The 26849-nt window shown below is 43.6% G+C and overlaps 1 protein-coding gene across 1 annotated transcript in view; it reads right to left on the reverse strand.

Annotated features, from left to right (window-relative positions):
* Positions 1 to 26849, reverse strand: part of slc4a11 (solute carrier family 4 member 11) — a 146645-nt gene that overhangs the window by 83906 nt on the left and 35890 nt on the right. Inside the window, exon 3 of the mRNA XM_069922730.1 lies at positions 16162 to 16205. Coding sequence (XP_069778831.1) covers positions 16162 to 16205 — 44 coding nt within the window. The remainder of the gene's footprint in view (positions 1 to 16161; positions 16206 to 26849) is intronic.

The following is a 26849-nucleotide window of genomic DNA, read 5'->3' on the forward strand; positions in this document are numbered from 1 at the left end:
TGAACGAAGATCACCATATAGATGGAGAAAGGGGGAAGGATGGTGCAAAAGAGACCCTTTAACCCCTCAAACTTGCTCCAACTTAACATGTACCTTAACACCATACTCCTGCAGTCTCCCCATATCCTTCAATATTTATAGAACCACAAATGCTACAGCACAGAAACAGGCCCTTCAGGCCATCTAGTCTATTCTGAGCTATTATTCTGTCTTGTTTCAATGACCTGCACCTAGACCATAGTCCTCTATATCCCTCCCATCCACGTACCAATCCACATTTTTCTCAGTGTCAAAAATTGAACCCACATTTATTCTTCTATTTGATCTTTTTCTATTGGAACTGTCAGCAGGTTTGGGTGCATCAGTGGAAAAAAAGGAAATATGGATCTCTGGGGGTGGGAGTGGAAATAGATGGGATGAAGAATAACAAGAAATCAACATAGAAATAATATGTGATAATTGTAAATATGGTAAAGTCCATTAGTATTAATCTTAATGGTTTAAATAATCCTGGAAAAGGAAGAGAAGTCTCTCACCTATTAAGAAAATAGGAGCAGACCTGGCCTTCCTTCAGATAACACATTTAATTGATAAGGAACATCAAAAATTGAAAAGCGATTGGGTGGGCCAGGTTATAGCATCACCCTTCAATTCTAAAGCAAGGGGAATGGCAATCTTAAATTAAGAAAAATCTTCAAGTTGTAATACAGAATGTTGTAACTGATCCGGCAGGTAGGTATGTGAAGGAACATTGTCAGATATATTCTAAATCTTGAACCCTGTTGAATTTATATGTCCCAAATGAGGATGAAAAATTTGTAAAATAAACCTTTTTCAATTGGCAGATGCAGTTCAAAACACAATCGTGGCATGGGATTTTTTTTTAAATATAAATTTTATTCATAAATTTAAAACCATAAAAAATTCACATAGTTAATAATACAAATCAAATACATGTGGCATACATGCATATATATCAATAAATACAAAGAAACCCCACCCCCTATATACCACTCCTACTAAAAAGAAAAGAGACAAGAGACCCCCAACAGGGGCGCCTATTACTTTAAAGTTTTTTTTTAATATACTGAGAACTTAAGGAGAAAGGTAAAGTCCAGAGCTTTATTTAAATATTTGCACCCATGCTTTGCAAATATGGGCACCATATCTTGCAAGATGTATAGTATTTAGTTCTGAAATTATAAGTAATTTTCTCAAGTCGAATACAACTCTGAACTTCAGCGTGCCATCTTTCTATACCAAAATCCTTAGTAGACTTCCAAGTTATGGCAAAACATTTTCTTGCTATTGCTAAAGCAATTTGAACAAACTTCTTTTGATACATATTCAGTTTCAATTTAGGTACAACACCCTCAACATCACTCAATAAAAATAACACTGGGTCTTACAGGGATTTAAACCTATTGTTCGTTCCAATAAATTACCTATTTCTTACCAAAAAGGTTTAACCCTACTGCGCTGGGTAGGTCACGTCTCCAGAATGGAGGACCATCGCCTTCCCAAGATCATGTTATATGGCGAGCTCTCCACTGGCCACCGAGACAGAGGTGCACCAAAGAAGAGGTACAAGGACTGCTTAAAGAAATCTCTTGGTGCCTGCCACATTGACCACCGCCAGTGGGCTGATATCGCCTCAAACCGTGCATCTTGGCGCCTCACAGTTCGGCGGGCAGCAACCTCATTTGAAGAAAACCGCAGAGCCCACCTCACTGACAAAAGACAAAGGAGGAAAAACACAACACCCAACCCCAACCAACCAACCAATTTTCTCTTGCAACCGCTGCAACCGTGTCTGCCTGTCCCGCATCGGACTTGTCAGCCACAAACGAGCCTGCAGCTGACGTGGACATTACTCCTCCATAAATCTTTGTCTGCGAAGCCAAGCCAAAGATTTCTTGATACATGTTTGAATACAAAATTAAAATAAAATATTTTTTAAAAATAATCAGTCCCACATTCACCTGGCAGCTCGTTCCACACTCTCACCGTTTCCAATGTCCCCTTTCAATATTTCATCCTTAACCCATAGTTTTTTTTAAATTTAACCCATGTTGATTTCTGTTTGCAAAGAACTGAATGACAATGTCCTCAAAATTTCTCACCTCTGTCTTTGTAAGAAGGAACCTTTGTTTGAAACTCCTTAACCTTGAACCCCACCCCACCACCATTCCCCATAAACCTTTTTGGATGCATCAGTGAGCTCTTCTCACATTATTCTCAAGTCTATGCAGTCTTCATTTCCTCATTGAACAGACTGCCATCCTAGCCCTGGCGTTTTGTCTTATTTTAGGGAAGGAGAACAAAGCCGTGCGCAATTGTGCCAGGTAGAACCTCAGCCAACCCTATACAATTGTAACGAGATCTCCAATCCTACTCTCGCATCCTCGAGTTATAAAGGTGAACAAACCATTTGTCCAAGTTCTTATTGCATCTGCATGTTGGCTTTCAGTAACCTGTACAAGGATAACCAGGTCCTTTTACCCACATATCTAAAGGGGGTAACTTTGCATTGTTCCATATTATATTTCATCTGTTGTGTTCTTGCCCATTTTCTCAGCTTGTCTACATCCCTTTGACTCCTCCTCCATATTCACAATCCCTCCTAATGTTGCAACAAACATAGAGGAACAAATTTATTTGCAAGAACTGAAATTCAGATTTTTTTTGGTTTTAATTTCATCCTAAAATTCAAAACCTTCCTCTTTAATCTGGCAGAGTCAACTCTGAATCAACTCTTGGCATTTCTCTCTTTCATAAGCTGCTCAATGGCAGGACAGAATATTTACATGCTGTTAGCTTCCCTGCACTGCAATAAAATATAAAAAATTCCCTTTAATATGAATAATTCAAAACAGCTTTTTTTTTTAAAAAGAGAGTATCTGAAGGGAACACAAATTACTCTTCAAATCAGCACGTTTCCATTACTGAGAAAGGGGTCAAATATAGTAAAGGGCAATGTAAACACAAAGAGATCTGAAAGAGTATATTTAATGTACGTTGATTTCATTTATCACCGAAGCAAGTGCTTTGGCACAACACGTAACAGGCAAACCCAAACCATTAAAAATGAGACGCTTCTAGAGAAACTGCAACATTCTGCCGAGCCCAAGCCCTTCAGGAGTTTTTGCATTCCCGAGGAAGGGTTCAGGCCCAAAACGCTGACCGCCTTACATCTCCTATGGATGTTGCATGACCTGCTGTGTTTCTCCAACCTTTTTGTGGACTGCTCCAGACCCCAGCATCTGCAGACTTTGTTTACCACCTTTCTCAGAACAATAGCCTTAAAAATAGCTGATAACATCTCGGATTCACCCAGTTTGGGGAGAAAAGTAAATGGTATTTGTATCGTGCATTTCAGGTCCTTTTAAAAACTTCCCAAAGGACCCACCATCCAAACGCATTCAAAACCCAACTACTATTGTCAATAAAGAGACACCAGAGCAATTTGGACACAAGACACTACATCGACAAAACTAGCTAGTCAAAGAGTGAGGGGTTCTAGCATGAGCATTGGCCATCAAAGAAGCAACTCTCCACTAATCAAACTATATTCTGAGAGGGATCCAAAAGACAGATCATCCAGCAATGTAGAATCACCTCAGATCTAAGGAAGAAGACCAGTGAGCTGAGGGAATCCAGATCATTATTAATGAGAGTAAAAAGCTATAGGGAATAACATACACAAAAACTCATTCAGCATTGCCTCTGTATGATCTCCGTACATTAGGACAGAGAACCAACTAAAAAGATACCAAAATCCACAGTGAATACAAAATAAAGTTCCTCCGCTGAAGGAAGTTAAAATTGAAACTGAATAAAAGTGCTGGTTAACCCTTTGGATTCCAGTCCTTGTTTTCAGGAACTATCAACAAACGCATATACTCCATGTCCCAGATTTCTGGGACTGGTTTTATACCCAACCATTGTTCTGGTGTTCGTACTAAAGTTTACTGATGGACCAAGAACAGAGTATATATTATGGAAGGTTAAAGATGGCCGGAGAAGGGTTCCTCTCAGTTTTTACAGAAAACAAAGCACCAACAGGACTGAAGCCAGAACAGCAATGGACCAGTGCAGTGGAAAGAGTGAAGACAAGTAATTATGTTAAGCAACAAGAACATCCTGAATAATTGACGAATGGGGCTTAGAGAGCCTTTTCCACCACCCTTCTCCAACCCCCCCTTCCCCCCTCCCACATACTTCAAGGAAAAGATTACTCAAATAGTTCAAAGTTTTGTCACGTTACGTCTCAATGAAATTGAAAAAGGTATGACAGAATGTTATGTTTCTTATTCTGATTGGGAGTACAAGTTATTCAGTCATGGCCAGTGGGTAAAGCAGATCATCTAAATGAGTGGTTCTCAACCTTTTTCTTTCCATTCACATAGCACTTTTAGGTATCCCTATGCCATCAGTGCTCTGTGATTAGTAAAGGATTGCTTAAGGTGGGATGTGAGTGGGAAGGGAAGGTTGAGAACCACTGCTCTGGACTCAATTGTTACTGAAATACTTGGCTTGATAAAAATGGTCATTCGCCCATTTCCTTTGGAGTTAATGAAACCGTGCACATAACGAGTCAATTAGGGATGATTAAAACAGTGGTTTTCAAACTTTTTCTTTCCACCCACATTTCTTTCTTTCTTTGGCTTGGCTTCGCGGACGAAGATTTATGGAGGGGGTAAAAGTCCACGTCTGCTGCAGGCTCGTTTGTGGCTGACAAGTCCGATGCGGGACAGGCAGACACGGTTGCAGCGGCTGCAGGATCCCTTACTAATCACAGAGCACCTATGGCATAGGGAATACTAAAAGTGGTATGTGAGTGGAAAGAAAAAGGTTGTGAACCACTGATCTAAAGCTTACAAGGACCCTACATACACAAGGCAGCCATCCCTTTCAGATCAGCTGCAATAAAAATCCCTGGTATCCAGAATTCAAGCAACCAGCAAAATAAAACATGTAAAAATTAAAATAAAACAACAGGTAAAACATACACAACTAAATGTTTTTTGAAGTAGCACAAACTTTTGGTGAAGATGGCAGCAAATATTCAGCAGAAGGCCTTGGTCGTGCTTCACTCATAGCAGCTGTTTATTTAAATTTCTTTCTTTGGCTTGGCTTCGCGGACGAAGATTTACGGAGGGGGTAAAAAGTCCACGTCAGCTGCAGGCTCATTTGTGGCTGACAAGTCCAATGCGGGACAGGCAGACACGATTGCAGCGGCTGCAGGGGAAAATTGGTTGGTTGGGGTTGGGTGTTGGGTTTTTCCTCCTTTGCCTTTTGTCAGTGAGGTGGGCTCTGCGGTCTTCTTCAAAGGAGGTTGCTGCCCGCCAAACTGTGAGGCGCCAAGATGCACGGTTTGAGGCGTTATCAGCCCACTGGCGGTGGTCAATGTGGCAGGCACCAAGAGATTTCTTTAGGCAGTCCTTGTACCTTTTCTTTGGTGCACCTCTGTCACGGTGGTCAGTGGAGAGCTCGCCATAGAACACGATCTTGGGAAGGCGATGGTCCTCCATTCTGGAGACGTGACCCATCCAGCGCAGCTGGATCTTCAGCAGCGTGGACTCGATGCTGTCGACCTCTGCCATCTCGAGTACTTCGACGTTAGGGATGTAAGCGCTCCAATGGATGTTGAGGATGGAGCGGAGACAACGCTCCACCAGCGTTTATTTAAATAGAGTTGTGTGAAATAGCAGTGGTGTCACTCAGGAGGATCTGGTTGTTACCTGCTCACCATTGGGGTGACTATTAAAGTGTCTCCTTATCCCAGTCTGAAACTTTATCTTTGTGGGGGGCGGGGGGGGGGGTTAATTATTTATATTCGACTTTCTGGCAGCTGCAAGGAGGGGGAGGAACCTGCAGATGCAGCAACAGTTAAGTGTTTTTAAGAATGTGCCTGAAAATAAAGCAAACTGCTTTAAGGATTACCGTAAATATTAGTGTATAATGCCATCCCCTCCCCCACCCGCCTGAGTCGTGCTGCCATCTCTCCAGCTGCTCGCCCGCCCAAGTCACGCTGCCGTCTCTCACGACCCCATCCCCTCGGCCGCCCAAGTCGTGCTGCCGTCTACCATGCCCGCTCGCCTGCAGAAAAAACTTTACTCGAGTATATTGCGACCCCCCCCCCCCCTATTTTTGAGGGGGGAAAACTTTTCGCATTATACTCAAATATTTACAGTATATATTCATGCAAGTTCAGTATAAATGAAATATGATATTTTTTACTTTTAAACTGTTTATTCCTAATGCAGTAGTATTACTCAGGCCTTGTAAGAGCAAGCCTCCAGCAACTGGAAAATATGCTTATCCGGCATCTACCAATCTCCATAGGTTTTACTGCATTCTCAATGGGCGCAATCGTAAAACAATTTTTATTTTTATTTTAAAATGTAGTCCATTGGAAAGAAATACAGAAGAAACCAACTAAATTTGACTGCTACACAGGGAAACTGGCCCATAAACTTTGAGCAGAGTCCCAAATGGGCCATGGACAATAAAAATGGCTGAGAATGGCTGCTCGAGACTGACCACAACTTGTCTTATGGTGTAGTGAAGGAGTGGGACTTCGAGGCTTCGACAAGCAGAGGCTAAGGAAGTGCTCTCAGTGAGGCAAGGTTAGTAAGTTTACTTTAATTAATCTAATTTAAGAGTAGGTTATGGAGGTAGTTGGAGTAGTTCTATGCTCCAATTGCAGGATGTGAAAGGACAGGGACAACACAAATTTTCCTGATGTCTACACCTGCAAAAGGTGCATCCAGATGCAGCTCCTGGGAGAACGCGTTAGGAAACTGAAGTTGCAATTTGATGAGCTTTGGATCATAAGGGAGATAAAATGACTAAGGAAAGGGGAGGGGGGGGGAAGAGATGAAAGACAGTGCAGAGTGCCCCTACGGTTGTTCCCCTCAATAATAAGTGTACTGTTTTAGATACTGTTGAGAGGACGACCCATCAGGGAAAAGCTGCAGTGGTCAGGTCTCTGGCACAGGGGCTGGCGCCTCAGATCAGAAGGGAAGGGGGAAAAAGAGGAGCGCTCTTTTAATTGCGGATTCTCTGGTTAGGGAAGCAGATAGGAGTTTTGCTGTATGAGACCATGGCTTCTGTTGGGACGTTGCATCCCAGGTCAGCCACATCTCTGATCGAGTTCACAGCATCCTGGACAGGGAAGGCGAGCAGCCAGGTCTCATGATCCACGTGGGGATAGAAGTTGGGACATAGATAGAAGTAAGGATGAGGTCCTGAAGAGTATATGGAGTTAGGAAAGAAGTTAAAAGGCAAGACCTCAAGGGTGGTAACCTCGGGATTGCTGCTTGTGTCACATGCTGGAATAAGAAGATGTGGTGGATGAATGTGTGGCAAGGGTTCACATTTGGGAACCGTTGAGAACTCTTATAGGACAGGTCTGACTTGTACAAAAGGAATGGGCTGCACTTGAACTGGAGGGGGACCAATATCCAGGCAGGCAGGTTTGCTAAAGAGGTTGGGGAGGGTTTAACTAGTTTGGCAGGTGGGTGGGAATCAGAATGAGAGTATGGAGATTAGGGTAGAACACCAAGATTTGAAGGGAGAGAGGAACCAGAATGTTGACAAATGGAAATTATATTGTCGCTATCAGTGAAACTTGGTTGCAGGAGGGGCATGGTTGGCAGCTATACATTCCAGGATTCTGTTATATTAGACATGATAGAACAAGGTGGGGGGGGAGGGGAGAGATAAAAGGTGGAGGAATTGCATTGCTTGTTAGAGAAAATATTACAGCGGTGCTATGGCAGGATAGAATGGAGGGCTCATCCAGTGAGGCTATTTGGGTGGAATTGAGGAATGGGAAAGGCATGAAAAATGGGAGTGTATAAAAGACCATCTAATGGGCAGAAAGAATTAGAGGAGCAAATTTCTAAGGAGATAGCATCTGTGTGTAGTAAACATAAGGTGGTGCCTGTAGGAGATTTTTAACTTTCCACCCATTGACAGGGATGCCCATTTTCTAAAAGGGCTGGATGGGTTGGAGTTTGTCAAAATGTTCAAGAAAGTTTTCTAAATCAATACATAGAAGAACTGACTAGAGAGAGGGTGGTATTGGATCTCCTATTATGGAATGAGATAGGTCAAGCGACAGGTTTGTGTTGGGGAACTCTTGGGGACCAGTGATCATAATACTATTAGTTTTAGGTTAATCATGAGAAGGAGAGGGTTGGGCCTAAGTTTGAGATTCTTGATTGGAATAAGGCAAAATTTCAAGGAACTGCCAAAGGAATTAGAGGGTGCGGATTGGAATAATTATTTTCAGGGAAGGATGTTACAGATAAATGGAGGATTTTCAAAGGGGAAATTTTGAGAGCACAGAGTCAGTTTGCCCCTGTGAGGATTAAAGGTGAGAAAATATAGGGAGCTTTGGTTTTCAAAGGATTTTGGTTCTGAGGAAAAGAGATGTGTACAATAGGTATAAACATCAGGGAATAGATGAGGTACTTGAGGATTAGAAGGAGTACAAAAAAAATCTAAGAAATAAATTAGAAAGACAAAGGAGATGAGGCTGTTTTAGCAGGCAAGGTAAAAATAAAAGCCAAAAGTAAAACAGTAGTAAAGGATAAAATTGGGTGCCTTGAGGATCAGAGGTATGTTGGCCTTCATAAATCAAAGTACTGAGTACAGGAGTTGGGATGTCATGTTGAAGTTGTATAAGGCATTGGTGAGGCCACATTTGGAATATCGTGTGCAGTTTTGGTCGCTGAATTAGAAGAAGGATATCAACAAAATAGAGAGAGTGCAGAGAAGATTTACAAGAATGTTGCTTGGGTTTCAGGGTCTGAGTTGCAGGGAAAGGTTGAGCAAGCTGGGACTTTATTCCTTGGAGCATAGAAGATTGAGGGGCGATTTGATAGAGGTATTTAAAATGATGCGGAGGACAGACAGAGTCAATGTGGACAGGCTTTTTCCTTTGAGAGAGTGCAAGATTCAAACAAGAGGGCATGGATTGAGATAGAAGGAGGAAGGTTTAGGGGAAACATGAGGGGAAATTTCTTCACTCAGAGGGTGGTGGGTGTGTGGATGTGGGTTCGATTTTAATATTTATGGAAAAGTTGAGATAAGTATATGGACGAAAGAGGAATAGAAGGAGTGGGACTAGGTTTTCGGCATGGACTAGAAGGCCCCAATTGGTCTGCTTCTGTGTCGTAATTGTTATATGCTCATTATATATGGTCTTCATCTGTGCCCATAATATTGGGTACAGGTGAAAACCCAACACCTCATGCCAATGTACTTTTGGAGAAGGCAACTCAATCACATGACAACTACTTGCTCAATAATAAAGCACAAACTCTTGGCTACTGTTACATGGAAAATAGACAAAAAATATTTCTAATATCTCTAATTTGCCTTAATGAGAATGGTCATCAACCTATTCAGTGATCAGAGCCAATCCTAGTATTTATTGATCTCCAATTATATTTGGCCTCAACCAAAGAGTTTGGACTTGCATGGTCTAAACCTTCCATTCTCAAGCTTTTTCAGCTCTGTCCCCTCAGACTCTCCTCCAAGTTTATGGGCCCCTCCCCCATGAAGCAATCAAGTTTTGGTTTCTTCTGTACTCATCTCCTCTCAATTTTATCAAAAAACATTTTAAAATGTTAAACGATGTTAAAAGAAAACAAGGATTTTACTTAAATGTGCTGTGGCCCCCAGTGGGGGTGGAGATGGGGGTCACAGAATGAGAAGGGCAGGTCAAAGGAAGGATCCTTCCCTTAAGGCATTAGTCAACGAAAGGGTTTTAATCCAAATGTAGTTCACCAAATTTAAATTCCCCAACAGCTGCAATGGGATTTGAACACTCATCTCTGAATGCTAGTCCAGTCACTTGTATTTGCTACCAAAAGCAGTCAAGAATTACCAGTCCAGCACATCAAGAACTTTTGTTGAACAAAGCCTGTTTTTAATTTATTTTAATTTTTGATTTAGAGAGACAGCACAGTAAAAGGCCATTTCGGCCGACGAGTCCGTGATGCCCAATTTACACCCCATTAACCTACAGCCCCAATACATTTTTGAATGGTGGAAAGAAACCTGAGCCCCTGGGAAAAACCCACGCAGACACAGGGGGAATGTACCAACCCTTACAGACAGCATGGGATTAGGATCCCGATCCGGTCCAGTCCCAATTCCTGTAGAGGTTTTCACAACAAATGAGCTGTATTAAGATTCTCATCACTCATTCTGTTTATCAAACCCACACTTGGAAAAAGATCTACCCTATCAATACCTCTTCAAATTTGATAAACTTTATATCAAATCACCCCTGAGACTCCATCACTCGAGAGAAAACATTCACATTTGGATCAGCTCGTATAGGAGGTGCAAGGAAAAATTGGGGTGTATAGGAAAGGTTAGAAATTTAACATTTTGAATTCTAGAGAAGCGGAGAGCAAGAAAAGGGGACGGCTTTATTATTATTGTCAGAATATAGTGAAAAGCCACGAAAATCTTTAACCTCATAGCTAATACTTACCAATCCAGGTGGACTTCTTCTGCTCCCTCTCCAAAGCTTCCATGTTCTTCCTATTGGGTGACCATAACGTCACACAATAATACTCCATATGTAGCCTAATCAATAGCTACAACATGAATCTGCAACATTTATAGTCAACACACCAATTGATGAGACTTGAACACTGTGGTGATACATTTCCTCCATTGTATATAGTTATTGTTGACCTCTGTATAAATGGAGCTGGCCCACCCATGGATGACTCATACCCTATGACTCCTCCCTCATGGTCCTGGGCCATAAAGTTAAAGCCACCTCTCCCTTCCCTCCATTCCTATACCTGGATCCGAGCCTGCAAGGTTCTTCTGTATATTAAAGCCTATTGCCTGAGCCTACTCCTCAGTCTAGTCTCTGTGGTTACTGAAAGTGCCTTTCAAACATCATCCCCTTTCCTTACCACCCTGCGTGTTGCTCCTTTCAGGGAACGATGGACACGCCACAAGATCCTCCTGTTCAATGATTCCAGGCTCCTGCCATTCACTTGTACTTTCTTCTGACATTTGACCTCCCAAAATGCCCCACTCTTGCCCGGATTGAACAATATCTGCCATTTCGCCACACAAATTTTCAACTGATCTATGTTCTACTGCATCCTTTGACGAACCTTCATGACATTACAATTCTTAATTTTCATGTTTCTGTGCCTGCAACCCCACAAATCAGACCACCTCCATTTTCATCCTAATCATTTTAACCGACATTACTGAGGTCCCAGTACCACAGGTTATAGATCTCCAGTCAGAGAAACGCCCCACCACAACTACTACCTCTGTCTGCTATGACAGAAGACAATTTTGGATCCATTCCAGAGGGAAAATAATAACCAGGAAGCAGCCACACAGTCACAAGGGAAGATGAAAACTTCACACGGACAGTACCAGATATAAAGGGTTAAGCAGATGCCACAAGGAAACAATTCCTCCGGCGTGTGCAACTGAGTAGAGGGCAGAGTCAAACAAGTGGAATGAAGAATGACGGTCAAATGCAAATCTGAGAAAAGACCAGAGGCAGATGCCAGAAGGGTTGTCTTAAATCACTCAAATTTCAAAATGGATTTTTTATTTGTTTCAGTTTTTTTTTTAAATAACCTACTGGAGGGGAGGGAGAGGTCTCAAAAGCACTGAAGCAATCTGTTGGGAGTGCCAAGTAGATGCCAGGTTTTAAATACATTCAATTCTTGCACACCCCGCCAGCTGCAAATACTTATTCATTCTTTTCCCTCCTTTTGTATTTATTTATTTCTTTTCGTGGCATGTTGCAAGTTAAATATCCTTAAATTGTTGCTGGAGTGGTTTATGAATCTGGGAAGATGCAGCAATTAAGACTTTCATTGCACCTATACAATGAACTTTTAAAAAGACAAATTCCCACTCATTCATGAAGGAACACAAGCCCCACTGCACAGGTAAATCATTCACCCCAATCCTCTCATGTGTGCAGGTGAAAAACACAGGTTTGTGGCTTTTCACCATCCTCTGACAAACTCCCCTTTTGCTCACACCACCCTTCCCCTTCAAAATGGGCAAAATCGCCAACCTTTCCTGCTCCTCACCTTCTCACTGCAACTCACACATGCCAGTAAACTCGATTATCTAACTACCAGAGTTAATATTCCCAAAGTATTTGCATAGTTATTTTACATTATTACATATTTGTAATAACCGTGTGGCCCGGAGAAATCCTGTTTCATCTGGCTGTGGATGTACATTCAGAAGATAATGAATTTGGTGGTGATGCAAGACCACCAGCATGAGGTCTTAATCATTTACTTTGTCTTCACAGATGCGTTGAGTGTTTTCTGCATTCACTCCACCCAATGGTTACTAGTTTGCCAAAGAACAATTGTGAAAGAGGGGCAGCTAGGTGGCACAACTCATGAAGCTCCTGCTCTCAGCTCCAGCAACGAGGCTTCAATCCTGACCATAAGAGGAGCTACTCAGCCCATCAAGTCTGCCCCACCATTTAATCACTTTCCTACTGCTGCCCAGCCTACTCCCCATATCACCATAGTATGTAAACAGGCCATATTGGCCCTTCTAGTCCACTCCATTTTACTTTTGCCTTAAATGCACCTAATGACTTGGCCTCCTCAACTGCCCGTGGCAATAAATTCCACAGATTCACCACCCTCTGTTCTTCAGTGTGTCCTCTTGCTCTGGCCTCTCCCACCATGCTAAACAATGTTTCTACATTTACTCTGTCCACACCTTTCCACATTCAACAAGTACAGGCCAAAAAACCATCAAATGTTCCTCATGTGGAAAAAGATCTACCCTATCAATACCTCTTCAAATTTGATAAACTTTATATCAAATCACCCCTGAGACTCCATCACTCGAGAGAAAACATTCACATTTGGATCAGCTCGTGTAGGAGGTGCAAGGAAAAATTGGGGTCATTTCCAGACCTCTTACATTGTACAGACTTGTGTGTTCGCCCTATAAATCTGGTCCAATGGATTTTTTAGCACCTTAAAATCTTTTTGTCTGGTCAGTGGGACCCATATTCTTTTCTGAATAATCTTTGTTACATTTCTGCTTTCCAATGGCACCAGAATGTTGAGCACATGTAGAGAAGTTGGCAAAATGCAATCATTACATTAGAGGCCAACACTATGTCTCCCACAGCTGTGGGCAAGATGGCCATCTGCTCCTGCCCCAAAACCACCAGCAATCAATGTGCTTCCCAGCATGGAGTGCAGGATTTGGGTGCCAAATTGTAAAGAATCTTTGGTGCTTGCCCAAATCACAAATACCTACTGAGCTAATGGCAAGAGGGCAGAGAACAAGAGGGCACGGATTGACGGCAATTGGCAAGAAAATCCAAATGGGAGACAGGATAAATGCTTCCATGCAGGACATGACGATTTGGAACACTGTGTCTGACTTTACTTCCAACACCATTTCAATAGGGAGAGAGCAAAACGTGTACAGTAAAACCCCTAGTATCCGACGTCAATGGCCATTGGTAGATACTGGATAAGCAAGTTTTCTAGTTGCTTGAGACCACTCTTACAACGTCTAACTAATACACCGGCAATAAGAATAAATAGTTTCAAAAGACAAACAAAATTGTACTGAAACTGAACAAACTTCACTTGCAGTAATATGCAAACAAAGCATTTTACTTTATTTTTAGTCACGTTCTTTGAAACATTTAACCAGCACAGCATCTTCAGGTTCCTCCCCCCTCTACAGAGCCACCCAAAAGACTAACCCTCATTTTCCCCCACCCCCCAAGTTTACAGATAAAGCCTTCCTAATATAATAATACACTAATAAAAAGACATACTAAACAGAGATTAGGAAAAACTTTAAAAGAGTCACCCCAACGGGAAGTGGCATCAACCAGCTCTCCATCCTGGGTGATCCCATTGCTGATACACACAACTTTATTCAAACAGCTGCTATGAGCACAGCCTGTCCAAGACTCTCCACTGGCTGAATACTTGCTCCCATCTTCAAAATGTTGTGTTTCTTCTGAGAAGATTTACTTTTACAAATTTAAAATTGCATACTTTTACCTATTATTTTATTTTAATTTCTTTTTTTTTGCCAGTTGCTCGAGGTTACCAGTTCCTTTAATTTGGGTTAACAGGGGTTTTACTGTATTTGAAAAGGGAAACAGGCTGCAGATCTGTGGAGAAAGACAGGAGAAATGATCCTGCACTGGTGAAGAGCTGGCTCCTGGGCAGAGAGGGGTAATAGCATGGAAAGAGGTCCTTTGGCCCCTTGAGTACATGCTGACCATCAAGCATCCATTTACACCAATGGATTTTAAATTATTCGTCCAACATTCTGATCAATTCATTCAGATTCTACTACTTGGCTATATACCAAGAACAATTTCCAGCAACTAATCAACCTACCAACCCCAATGTCTTTGGGACATGGGAGGAAACAAGAACACCCAAAAGAAACCCACGTGGTCACAGGGAGAACTGGTAAATTCCACATGGACAGCATGTGGCTGGTATTGAACCCAGGTCCCCCGTGCTGAGGCAGTGGCTCCACTAACTGCGTGGCCCAGCTCTTTGATTCCCCAATCAACGCTTACTCCAAAATGATTGAGATCAAAACCACCTTTAATATGATGTACATTTATGTTATTATAGCAAGTGAAAGTGTTAGAGGTGTTCGGACAGTGTAGAAGTTTGCCATAGGTTATAACAGGATATAGACCGAGTTGGGTGGAGAAGTGGCAGATGGAGTTCAATCTGGACAAGTGTGAAGGGAATTCATTTTGGAAGGTCAAACTTGAAGGCCAAGTATATGGTTAATCGCAGGATTCTTGCTAGTTTAGAAGGACCGAGGGACCTTGAAGTCCAAATCCATAGGTCTTTCAAGATGTCCATGCAAGTCAATAGGGTAGTTAAGAAGGCTTATGGAATGCTGGCCTTCATTAGTAGAGGGATTGAGTTCAAGGGTCAAGAGGTAGTGTTGCAGCACTAAAACTATGGTTGGACCACATTTAGAGTATTGTGTACAGTTCTGGTCTCCTCATTACAATGACGTGGAAGCTTTAGAGAGGATGCAGAAATGATTTACCAGGATGTTGCCTGGATTGGAGAAAGTGTTCTACAAGGCAAGGTTAACAGAACTAGAGCTTTTCTATTTGGAGAAAAGGAGGATGAGAGGCGACTTAATAAAGGTCTACACAATCATGAGAACTATCTCCAAAGCATAGAGGGGTGCAGCTTGGAAACAGGATGGACGACAAACACCTTTTTCCCTAGGGTGACAGTAGTAAATACCAGAAGTCATCTGTACAAGATGAGGGGAGGAACGTTTAAAGGAGACTTCATGCTAAGATTTTTTTGTAGTAGGTGCCTGGAATGCCTTGCCAGGGGTGGTGGTGGAGGCTGGTACAGAAGGAACATTTAAAAAACTCTTGGACAGGCATATGCATGCAAGAAAAAAATATATAGAGGGTTTATAGGTAGAGGTAGTGAAGGATAGATTCTTAAGTAGGTTTATAGGTTGGCACCTGTAATGAAGCAATGCCTCTAAATACATTTAAGATGAGGTTGACTTGATTTTTTACATAGCAAGATAATTAATGGATATAGGGAAAAGGCAGGTAGGTGGATTAGATCAGCATTGAATGGAGGAACAGACTGACAGGCCAGATGGCCTACTCCTATTTCTTATGTTCTCATTTTCCACTCCTCTTTTTATTTAAAATGTAAACATACAGCTCGGTAACAGGCCATTTAGCCCATGAGCCTTGCTGCCCAATTACATGCAGTTGACCCAAAACCCCCAGTAGGTTTTTGACCAGTGGGAGGAAACCCAACCACCAAAGGAAACCCACAGATGCGGGAAGAACATACAATCTCCATGCTGATTGCGTGGGATTGAAACCCACAATCCCAATTGCTGGTGACGTGATGGCACTGCGTTAACCATGCCACCCACTGATATGCTCCACTATCATTGCAAATGTACATTGGACAATGAGTATGTCAATAAACCATCTTTTAAACAGCATCTAACCCCAATATTTTGTTCATTAGAAAATAGGTTTCCTCATCCAGACCCACATTGAGATGCTTGGATAAAAATCAACCATCACCTAAACTCGAAGAGATAAAGCTCACTTACTTTTCTGGAGGTATGTAGCAAGGCACATCCAGCATTGGCATTTTCTGTATTTTAAAGAAAAGAGGAACAATATTCAAGAATTGCAAATCAGAAAGCACAAGGAAAAGATCTAGATTGCCCAACAGGATGCCATATAGGCAAATTTCATCCAAACCATCACTTTTTGCTTATAGCCAAATAATTGTGACTGGAGAGAAACAACATAGCCAGTTCAATCTTCATTCAGTCCATTTCTGGATGTCAACCAATTGTCAAAGAAAGCCAGATACATTCCAGTGTCCCGAGCAGCCAAGCGTCTGTGTTGAGACAAGAAGTCATTATTTTGGTCGATCATGCAAGCTGGATATCCAAGTGGACCAAAACTAAAAACAGAACAGAAAAATTAATGGGAAAATGCAGCCTTGCAGGGAGTGACACACCACTGTGTTGATGCCTCATAGCTGCAGTGACCTGGGTTCAATCCTGCCCTCCGAGGCTCTCCGTGCAGTGCTTACACATTCTTGCAGTGACTCCATGGGGGTCTCCCCCAGATGTGCTGGTTTCTTCCAGATTCCCTATTCCAAACATGGATTGGTAGGTTAACTGGCCACTGTAAATAGAATGAGGGAAATCTAGAAGAGTTGATGGGAATGTGGAGAGAATGAAATGCATTAGGATCAGTAAGTATTTGGCAATAATTCCGTGGGGTGAAGAACGTGTTTCCAGCCAGCACAACTTTGACCATGACAGTATTGAACAATGAAAGTGACTTTAGCTGCTCCAATTCCCAACAGCAGTTAGATACACATCCAGTTCGACATCAGTCAGAACACCTGGACACTACAAAATATAGCCAGAGAGTGGTGAGGCTTTGGAATTTCCTACCACGGGCAGCTGTGGAGGCCAGGTGTTTTTTAAGGGAGAGATTGATGGAATAGTTAGGGTATCAAAGGTTAAGAGAAGGCAGGGGAGTAGGACTGAGAGGGAGAGCAGACTCGATGGGACAAATGACCTACTTCTGCTCAACTACTTCATGGTCTTAACTCTGTTTAGACTTTAAGTTGGACTTTCCACGACCCTCAAACCATACAAATAAAAGAGCAGTTTTCAAATATCTTGCCATGGATTAGTATGGCCTTTAAAAACACAAGCCCTTGACAAACGTGCAAGCAGCTGATCCACAAGACATTCTTCCAGAAGGGAAGTGGTCAGTAATTCAAGGCCCTATAACATCAAAGTTCTAAAATAAGCTATCTGATGTACAGTGTGCCAGTATTGTGCTTAATAGACATAAAATAGCCCTTAATAGTCAATATAAGGAAACAGTTTCATTGTGTACAGAATTATCCCTATTCAACAGAGGCCTATTGTCATTGGAGAGTGCTCTCAGAGGGATTCTCTGGCGCCATGACCAGCAGGAATCACCCATTTTCCATTTCTCTAGTTAATAAACAAATAGGCAACTCCATTAAACAATGGTGTTTGCAATACATCAAGTGGGTTTGTTTCCCTCAGGCATGTACAAGAGTGGCCTGAATAAACTCCCAAGAGAACCACCTCCTCAAGGCTCAGCTCATCTCTTCTTCCACACGACTCCAATCATTTCCTTGTAGCATTATCACCAAAAGCAGCCAGCAGTCAGAAGCACGCTACAGAGCTTCCCAGTGCTGCATCCAGCCACATGTTCAATGACAAAGCACTGATGTACATCCAGCACTCAGCTTTTATACTGGGGAGGCTTGGTAAATGCAGCCCATTCGCATGAATAAGGCCACACAATATAGAAGTAGGCCATTTAGCCCATCAGATCTGCTCTGCCATTCCATTATGAGCTGGTCCATTCTCCTGCTCAGCTCCACTCCCCTTGCCTTCTCCCCATTACCTTTGATACCCGACTATTAATACACCCAATGACCTGGCCTCCACAACTGCCCATTATAGCAAATTCCAGAGGTTCCCCACTCAGTGACAGATTGAAGTGGCAGCAAATGCTGCATTTTCAAGGGCCCTGAGCTAAATGCTTGCTCTATTACTATAATAATCCATTTCCTCTATTAATATACCTGCAGTTTTTATACATGTATATCACAGTAATTTTTAGATTATTGTAACACCGTCAATCAAAGAACGGATAATAAATGTTCAAGAGAAAGGTGCAGATGCAAAAGAATCAACAATTAGGGCAGTTGAGTGCTCCGATTGCAGGATGTGGGAGGTCAAGGACAGCACAGATGTCCCAGATGACTAGCTGCAAAAGATGGATCCAGTTGCAACTCATGGAAGATCGGGTTAGGGAACTGGAGTTGTTGCTGGAGGGAGGCAGAGGCAGTGATGAATACGAGTGACTATCTCCCTATAACTCCTAACAATCAGGAGTCAGGACAGTCAGGCTATGAGGAAAGTGAAAGAGGGATGACAGGCAGTGCAGAGTACCCCTGCGGCCATTGCCCTCAGCAACAAGTATACAGCTTTAGATAGGGTTGGGGTGGGATGATCTATAGGGGACATCATGGAGGTCAGGTCTCTGCCACAGGGGCTGGACCCCTGGCTCAGAAGGGAAAAGGAGGGGGAAAAGAGAAGGGCTCTTGTAGTTGGGGACTCACTGGTTAGGGGAGCAGATAGAAGGTTTTCTGGATGAGATCGGAGCTCCCAGTTGATGCGTTTCCTCCAAAGTGCCAGGGCAGGGATGTCTCTGATAGAGTCCATAGCATTCTGGAGGGAAAGGGCGAATAGCCAGAAGTTGTGGTCCACACGGGGATTAATGACATTGTTAGAAGTGGGGACGAGTTAGGGAAGAAGTTGAAAAGCAGGACCTCAAGGGTGGCAATCACAGGATTGCTTCCTGTGCCACACTAGTGAGGGTAGAAATAGAAAGTAGTGGAGGATGAATGTGTGGCTCAGGAGCAGGTGCAGGGGATTTCTGGATCATTGGGATCTCTTCTGGGAAAAGTCTGACCTGTACAAAAGGGATAGACTGCACTTGAACTAAAGGGGGAACAATTATCCTGGTGGGCAGGTTTGCTCGAGCTGTTGGGGAGGGTTTAAACTAATTTGGCAGGGGGATGGGAATCAGAATGAGAGTGTGGAGATTAAGGAGGAAGAACACTTGGATTGGAAGGAATGGAGGGAACAGAATGTAAAAATAAATGAAGGAGGGAAGGAGGTAAAGGTAGAGGATAACATTCTCTCAAACACATACATTTTAATGCAAGAAGCATAGGAAATAAGGAAGATGAGCTTAAAGCATGGATAGCCAAATGGAAATACAATATTGTGGCCATCAGTGAAACTTGGTTGCAGGAAGGGCATGTTTGACAGTTAAATATTCCAGAATAGAAAGTGGAGGAGTTGAAGTGCTATTAGAGAGAACTTTATAGCAGTGCTGTGGCAGGAAGGTTTGGTGGGATCATCCAGCGAGGTTATTTGGGTAGAATTGTTGAATGGCAGAGGCATGAAAACATTAATGGGAGTGTATTAAAGACCACCAAATGGCCTGAGGGAATTAGAGGAGAAAATTTGTAAGGAGATTGTGAATATGTGTAATAAACACAAGGTGATAGTTGTGGGAGATTTCAACTTTCCAAACATTAACCGGGACGCCCGTACAGTAAGAGGGCTGGATGGGATAGAGTTCGTTAAGTGTGTTCAGGAAAGTTTTCTTAATCAGTACACAGAAGAACCGACTCGAGAGGGGGCAGTATTGGATCTCTTATTAGGGAATGAGATGGGTCAGGTGACAGAGGTTTGTGTCGGGGAACACTGGGTCTAGCGATCACAAAACTATTTGTTTTATGCTAGTAATGGATAAGAATAGCAGTGGGCCAAAGGTGGAGATTCTTGACTGGAAGAAAGCAAATTTGGAGGGTGCGGATTGTTCTAAGATATTTTCAGGGAAGAATGTAGAAGGTAAATGGACGATATTCAAAGGAGAAGTTCTGAGAGCACAGAGTTGATGAGTCCTCGTGAGGATTCAAGGAAAGGTTAAAAACCGTAGGGAGCCTTGGTTTTGAAAAGATATTGGGAACTTGGTTCGGAGGATATTGGGAACTTGGTTTGTAGAGCAGGTATAAACTGCTTGAGGAATAGAGAGTAGTAAAAAAAAATATTGGGAACTTGGTTTGTAGAGCAGGTATAAACTGCTTGAGGAATAGAGGGTATAAAAAAATCTTGAAGAAATTAGAAAGGCGAAGAGTACAGAGTAAAATAAATCCAGAGTTTCTACAGATTCATTAAAAGTAAAAGAATAGTGAGAAATAAAATTGGTCCCCTTGAAGATCAGGGGGAATCGACTCCATGAGAAGTCAGAGATGCGTGAAATTTTAAACAAATTTTTTTTCAGTATTCACTTAGTAAAATAATATTGAGCCAGATGAAGTGGAGAAATATGGTAGTGAGCTCATGGATAATAAAGATTAATGAGAAAGTAGTGTTGGTTACATTAAACAAAAATCAAGGTGGAAAAATCTCCAGGACCTGACAAAATATTCCCAAGGACCCTGAGGGAGGTTAGTGAACAAATAATGGGGGCATCGACAGAAATATTTAAAATGTCATTGGCCACGGGGGAAGTGCCCATTTATACATTTATCGGCATGAGGTATGCAATTCAAGTCCATTGATAAAGGATTCTTTGTTAATTAGTGTAAAAAATGCAGCAGCTAATTTTAAGAACAAGTCGCGATATTTCAAAATAAAACATCAAGCTAAAGATCTCCTTGCTGTTGATGCAACACCATGGGCGATACGTTCACTTACTGGTGGATCCCGCATTGATGTTGTCCTTGGGGCTCAAAGTAGACACCGTCTTTCAGGGAACTGTCTTCCTTACAATTCAAGCCCAACTCTCCCTAGAGCAAGAGCAGGGAGTCTACATGATACCACAGGGATGGGCACTGGGACTGATGGCTAGGCAGGTCTCCAGCCACTTGCAGCGCACCTGACAAGCCCCTTTGCTGGAGTTTGTTGCCCATCACCAGATATTCAGCTGAAAACTCTGTCCTTCACCCTGCTCCCCTTTGCCTGGCCACCTACTCCCCTTGAAACCTGCTTCATCAGTTTGTATCCATTCCTAAAATGCACAAGGCTGCATTTGCAATGATTTAATCCCTTTGAGTTCATCCCTCTCCTCCAAATTTAGCTTCCTCTGGCATTTGGTGTCCAAATGTAAACCTGGGAATTATAGGCCCGTGAGTCTGACGTCTGTGGTGGGTAAGTTGATGGAAAGTATTCTGAGGGATGGTATTTACAAATGTTTGGAGGTACAGGGATTGATAGGGAGTAATCAGCATGGTTTTGTCAGGGGTAGATCATGCTTGACAATATCTGATTGAGTTTTTCGAGGGGGTTACAAAAAAGGTTGATGAAGGGAAAGCTGTGGATGTTGTCTATTTAGACTTTAGTAAAGCTTTTGACAAAGTTCCCCACAGGAGGTTAAGAAAAAAGGTGGAGGCATTAGGTATAAATAAGGAGGTAGTGAAATGGATTCAGCAATGGTTGGATGGGAGGTGTCAGAGAGTAGTGGTAGAAAATTGTTTGTCCAATTGGAGGCCAGTGACCAGTGGAGTTCCTCAGGGATCGGTCCTGGGTCCACTACTGTTTGTTATATATATTAACGATCTGGAAGTAGGGGTGGAGAATTGGATAAGCAAGTTTGCAGATGATACAAAGATTGGTGGTGTTGTGGACAGTGAGGAAGATTACCGTAGATTAAAAGGTGATTTAGGAAGGCTGGAGGTGTGGGCTGAGAAATGGCTGATGGAATTTAATACAGATAAGTGTGAGGTGTTACATTTTGGAAAGGCAAATCTAAATAGCTCTTATGCATTAAATGGTAGGCTATTGAGATGTGCAGAGCAACAAAGGGATTTAGGGTAAATAGTACCCTCAAGGCTGATACTCAGGTAGATGGTGTGGTGAAGAAGGCATTTGGAATGTTGGCCTTCATAAATCGGAGTATTGAATTCAAGAGTAGGGAGGTTATGATGAAATTGTACAAGGCATTGGTGAGGCCAAATTTGGAGTACTGTATACAGTATTGGTCACCAAATTATAGGAAAGATATAAACAAAATAGAGAGAGTGCAGAGAAGGTTCACGAGAATGTTGACAGGATTTCAGGGTCTGAGTTGCAGGGAAAGGTTGAGCAGACTAGGGCTTTTTTCTCTGGAGCGTAGAAGATTGAGGGGGGACTTGATAGAGGTGTTTAAGATTTTAAAAGGGACAGATAGAGTAAATGTGGATAGGCTTTTTTAATTAAGAGTGGGGGAGATTCAAACTAGAGGGTATGGTTTAAGTTTGAAGGGGGAAAATTATAAAGGGAACATGAGGGGAAATTTCTTTATGCAAAGGGTGGTGGGGATGTGGAATGAGCTTTCGGCAGACGTGGTCGAGGCGGGATCATTGGTTACATTTAAGGAAAGACTGGATCGTTACATGGATAGGAGGGGACTAGAGTGGTATGGACCGGGTGCTGGTCAGTGGGACTAGGAGGGTGGGAATTTGTTACGGCATGGACTAGTAGGGTCGAACTGGCCTGTTCTGTGCTGTAAGTGGTTATATGGTTATACTTGCTCCTTTCATTCTCTCTTTTAAACTACTAGATGTTTTAATATTTTTATGAGTTTTTTTTTAAATTTAGGGCCCCTTTGTAACATAGCAACAGGCCACGCACTAGCTTAATCAGCCCTGTCTCCACTCTCTAGCTAAAGAAATTCCTCAGTATCTGTTTTAAATTGGCACTCCTGACATTGTACCCTCTTGTCCATGAGGAAACAATTTTGCCACATCTACACTTTTCAGACCTTTCAACATTCAAAATGCTTCAATGATGTCTCTCCCCAACCTCCAAATTCTTCTGAACTCCAAGGAGTTCCGACTTAAAGATGTCAAACATTCCTCGTATGTGTGATAGTACAGATTCTATCACCAATGTGTACATGTACAGATGGTAGTGTAGGATGACTGTGATTGGCTGAGAGTGTAGCCACACCTACTGGCAGGTCTTAAAGGATTGCTCCTAGCCAGACCAGGTCATTCTGGACTGGTCGACCTACTTGTGATATGCTCCAGTCTTTTAGTTAATAAAAGCCTTGGTTTGGATCAACAAGTCTTTGGTTCTTTCGACGCACTCTACAGTATGAGAATCCCTTCATTCCAGGAATCATTCTTCTGAATCTACTCTCAATGTTAGCACATCCTTTCTTCAGCATGAGTAACGTGAATGACTCAACTTTTCAAAACGCAGTTTCGCCGAAACTGCCGACTTTCTGGAACGCTCAACCCCTCATTTGGTTCCAGCAGGCAGAGGCCCACTTCCAGGTCAGGAACATTGCCTCAGGTGAAACCCAATATTACTACATGTTGGCTGCACTTGACCAGGAATTGACAGGAGCATCCGGAGGCTGGCAGCTATGAGGCACTCAAGGCCGTTAGTTCGCACATTCGGCCTCATGCCACAAACGGGCTGCGCGGTTGCTAAGGATGGACACTCTAGGTGACCGGGCACTGTCAGCCCTAATGAGTGACATGCTAGGGCTAGCAGATGGCCATAAGCAGTGTCTACTCTTTGAACAGCTCTTTTTAGAGCAGATGTCAGAGGACATCCACCTCCTACTAGCAAACGAGAATCTCTCCAACCCGTGAAAAGTGGCTACTTGTCCGGATGCTTCGTGGCATGCCAAACCAGACAGCAGGGCCAGCATCGGAATTAGTGCTACATCATGAACCCTACCACAATGCACCCCATCAGCTAAACCTGCAACAACTGCACCGAGCAACGACATCAGTTCCGAATCTTAGTGCTTTTTACCATCAAAGAAGGGGATCTGGGGCCCACCAATGCCAACCGCCATGCTAGTTTATCAGGGAAACGAAAAGGCCAGCCGTCACTAATGGCTATGGCAGCTGGCCATCACGATAGCCTCCTGTACGTCTGGGACAGACACTCCAGGCAGATTCCTAGTAGACACAGGAGTCGAAATCAGTGTCCTGCTCTCCTCGAGCCATGATACCAGAACTAGAGCGGCCGGAGCTAATGGCAGCACCCTTCGCACTTATGGCACAGTGACTGCCCCCTTGTAATTCACGTGGATACCCACACAGGACACAGTGTCATAGCCATTGCTGGGGGCAGACTTCCTCCGTGCACAGTTTGCTGGTGGACCTGAAGGAATGGAGGCTGGTTGATGCTAACTCTTTCAAGACCTTTCCCCTTGGGGAGGCCAAATTGCAAGCTCCACACCTCGACTCTATCACATGCTCAGACAAAGAATTTGCCAGGGTGTTAGTGTTCCCGTCCATTGTCACACCCCAGTAAACCTCAACACAGCGTGACACACCACATCCCCACACAAGAGCAACCCCTGCACACCCGGATCCACAGGCTAATGCCAAACCAGCTCCAGCTCATGAGAGAGGAGTTTAACAAGGAAGAGGAGATGGGAATCATGCAGTGCTCAGACAGCCCATGGGCCTTCCTTCTACACATGGTGCCCAAGTCCGTGGGAGGATGAAGGCCATGTGGCAACTACAGGAGGCTGAATGATGCAACTGTCTCCGATAGTCACCCGGTCCCACACATCCAGAACTTCATGGCCAACAGGGCATGCATCTTTTCCAAGATAGACCTGGTGCGTGGCTATCACTAGGTGCCAGTCCATCCCAAAGATGTCCCGAAGACAGCCATCATAACCCTGTTCAGCCTGTTTGAACGACTGAGGCTGCTGTTAGGCCTTAAAAATGCGGAACAGACCTTCCAGCGCCTCATGGACATAGTGAGACGTGACTTGGACTTTCTGTTCATCTACCTGGACGATATCCTGGTAGCCAGCCACTCCCACCAATTGCATCTGACCCATCTTCACCTCCTCTTCTGTTGCCTTTGTGACTATGGACTAGCAGTTAACCTTGCCAAGTGCCAGTTCGGCCTGTTCACCATTGACTTTTGGGACACTGGATCGACCATCATGGAGCCGTTACCCTGCCAGAAAAACTGGAGGCCATTCACCAATTTGCCAGACGCAAAATGGTCAATGGTCTGCAAGAATTCGTCAGGATTGTTAACTTCTACAATCGGTTCATTCCCTCGGCAGCCCAAATTATGCACCCATGGTTTGATACCGGCAAAGCTAAAGAAGTTGCCTGGACGGAAGAAGCAACGGCAGTGTTCAACCAGGCCAATAGCACGCTAGTCAATGCCACACTCCTGGTCCATCCCCAGATGTACATCACCATGGATGCCTCCAAAATGGCAGTCAGCAGCATACTCAAACAATTAATAGATCAACGGAAGCCATTCGCCTTCCTCAGCTGACACCTGCGGCCCCCGGAAGTCAAGTACAGCATGTTTGTTCCACGGGGAACTACCAGCCCTGTATTTGGCCATTCAACACATCAGGCATTTCCTAGAAGGGAGAGAGTTCATGATCTTCACAGATCACAAGCCCCTCACCTTCACAAAAGTGTCCAACTATTGGTCAGCCCACCTGTCCTACGTGTCCAAAATCACCATCGCAATCAAACATGTTTCAGGGAAGAATAACACGGTGGCAGACACACTGTCAAAAACATCCATCCAGTCAGTGCAAGCCCCGGCCCCAGGAATGGATTATACAGCATTAGCAGATGCACAGGAGGACAGTAAAATACCAGCCTCCACCTTGAAGACATACCCATCGAGCCCAGAGGTAACAAACTCCTCTGCAACTCCACCACAGGGCAACAGCTGCCCATTGTACCAGCCGTCTGGACGTGCCAAGTGTTCAACACCTTACACGGGTTGGCCCACCATTCCACCTGGGTGACCACCCAGCCGACACAAATCGGTCAGACACTGGGTCAGGAAGAGCACACACTGCCAAACCTCCAAGGTCCAGAGACACGTGAAGGCACCGCTACAACCCTTCCAGCCAAAGCACAGGAGGTTTGAACATGTGCACATGGACATCTTTGGCCCACAACCTGTTTCAAGAGGGGCGAGATGCCGATTTATGATGGTGGACAGATTCATGAGGTGGCCGGAAGCTGTTCCAATCAGTGACTTGACAACAGAGACATGTGCCACGACGCTGATCACAACCTGGCAGGCAAGGTTTGGCCTCCCCGACCCCCACCCACATAATTTCAGACAGAAGTTCATCTAAACCCTGTGGTCTGCAATGGTGCAGCTCCTGGGAACCCAGCTACATCAAACAACTGCATACCAGCCTCAAATGAATGGCTTGGCAGAGTGTTGCCACAGGCACCTAAAGTCTGGCCTGATGGCACAACTCCGAGGACCCGGCTGGGTAGACGAGCTTCTCAGATCCTGCTGGGCATCCGCACAGCACCCAGAGAAGACCTAGCAGCATCATCGACCAAGTTGGTTTATGCTTCACTGATCACACTGCCCAGCGAGTTCATGCCAGCACCCCACGGCCAAAGAGTCACACAGAGAGAGGTGCTGTCCAAGCACTGGGAGAGACTAGGGTCCCTGGTTCCAGTTCCACCATCCCACCATGGAGCAGCACCCTCCTTTGTACCCCACGACCTGCAGCAGAGTGAGTATGCGTTCATCCACAGAAGAGCACACAGACCACCCCTAAAATTAATCTTATGGCAGATGTAATCCTGTACTTAAAGATCCGGTTAATTCCCTCACTAAATTACAGACTTTATTAAAAGCTTACAGCAAAATTTCAGGATACAAGGTAAACTGGGAAAAAAGTGAAATCA

Source organism: Narcine bancroftii, chromosome 3 (assembly GCF_036971445.1).
Source record: "Narcine bancroftii isolate sNarBan1 chromosome 3, sNarBan1.hap1, whole genome shotgun sequence".
In the NCBI taxonomy this organism is placed as follows: domain Eukaryota; kingdom Metazoa; phylum Chordata; class Chondrichthyes; order Torpediniformes; family Narcinidae; genus Narcine; species Narcine bancroftii.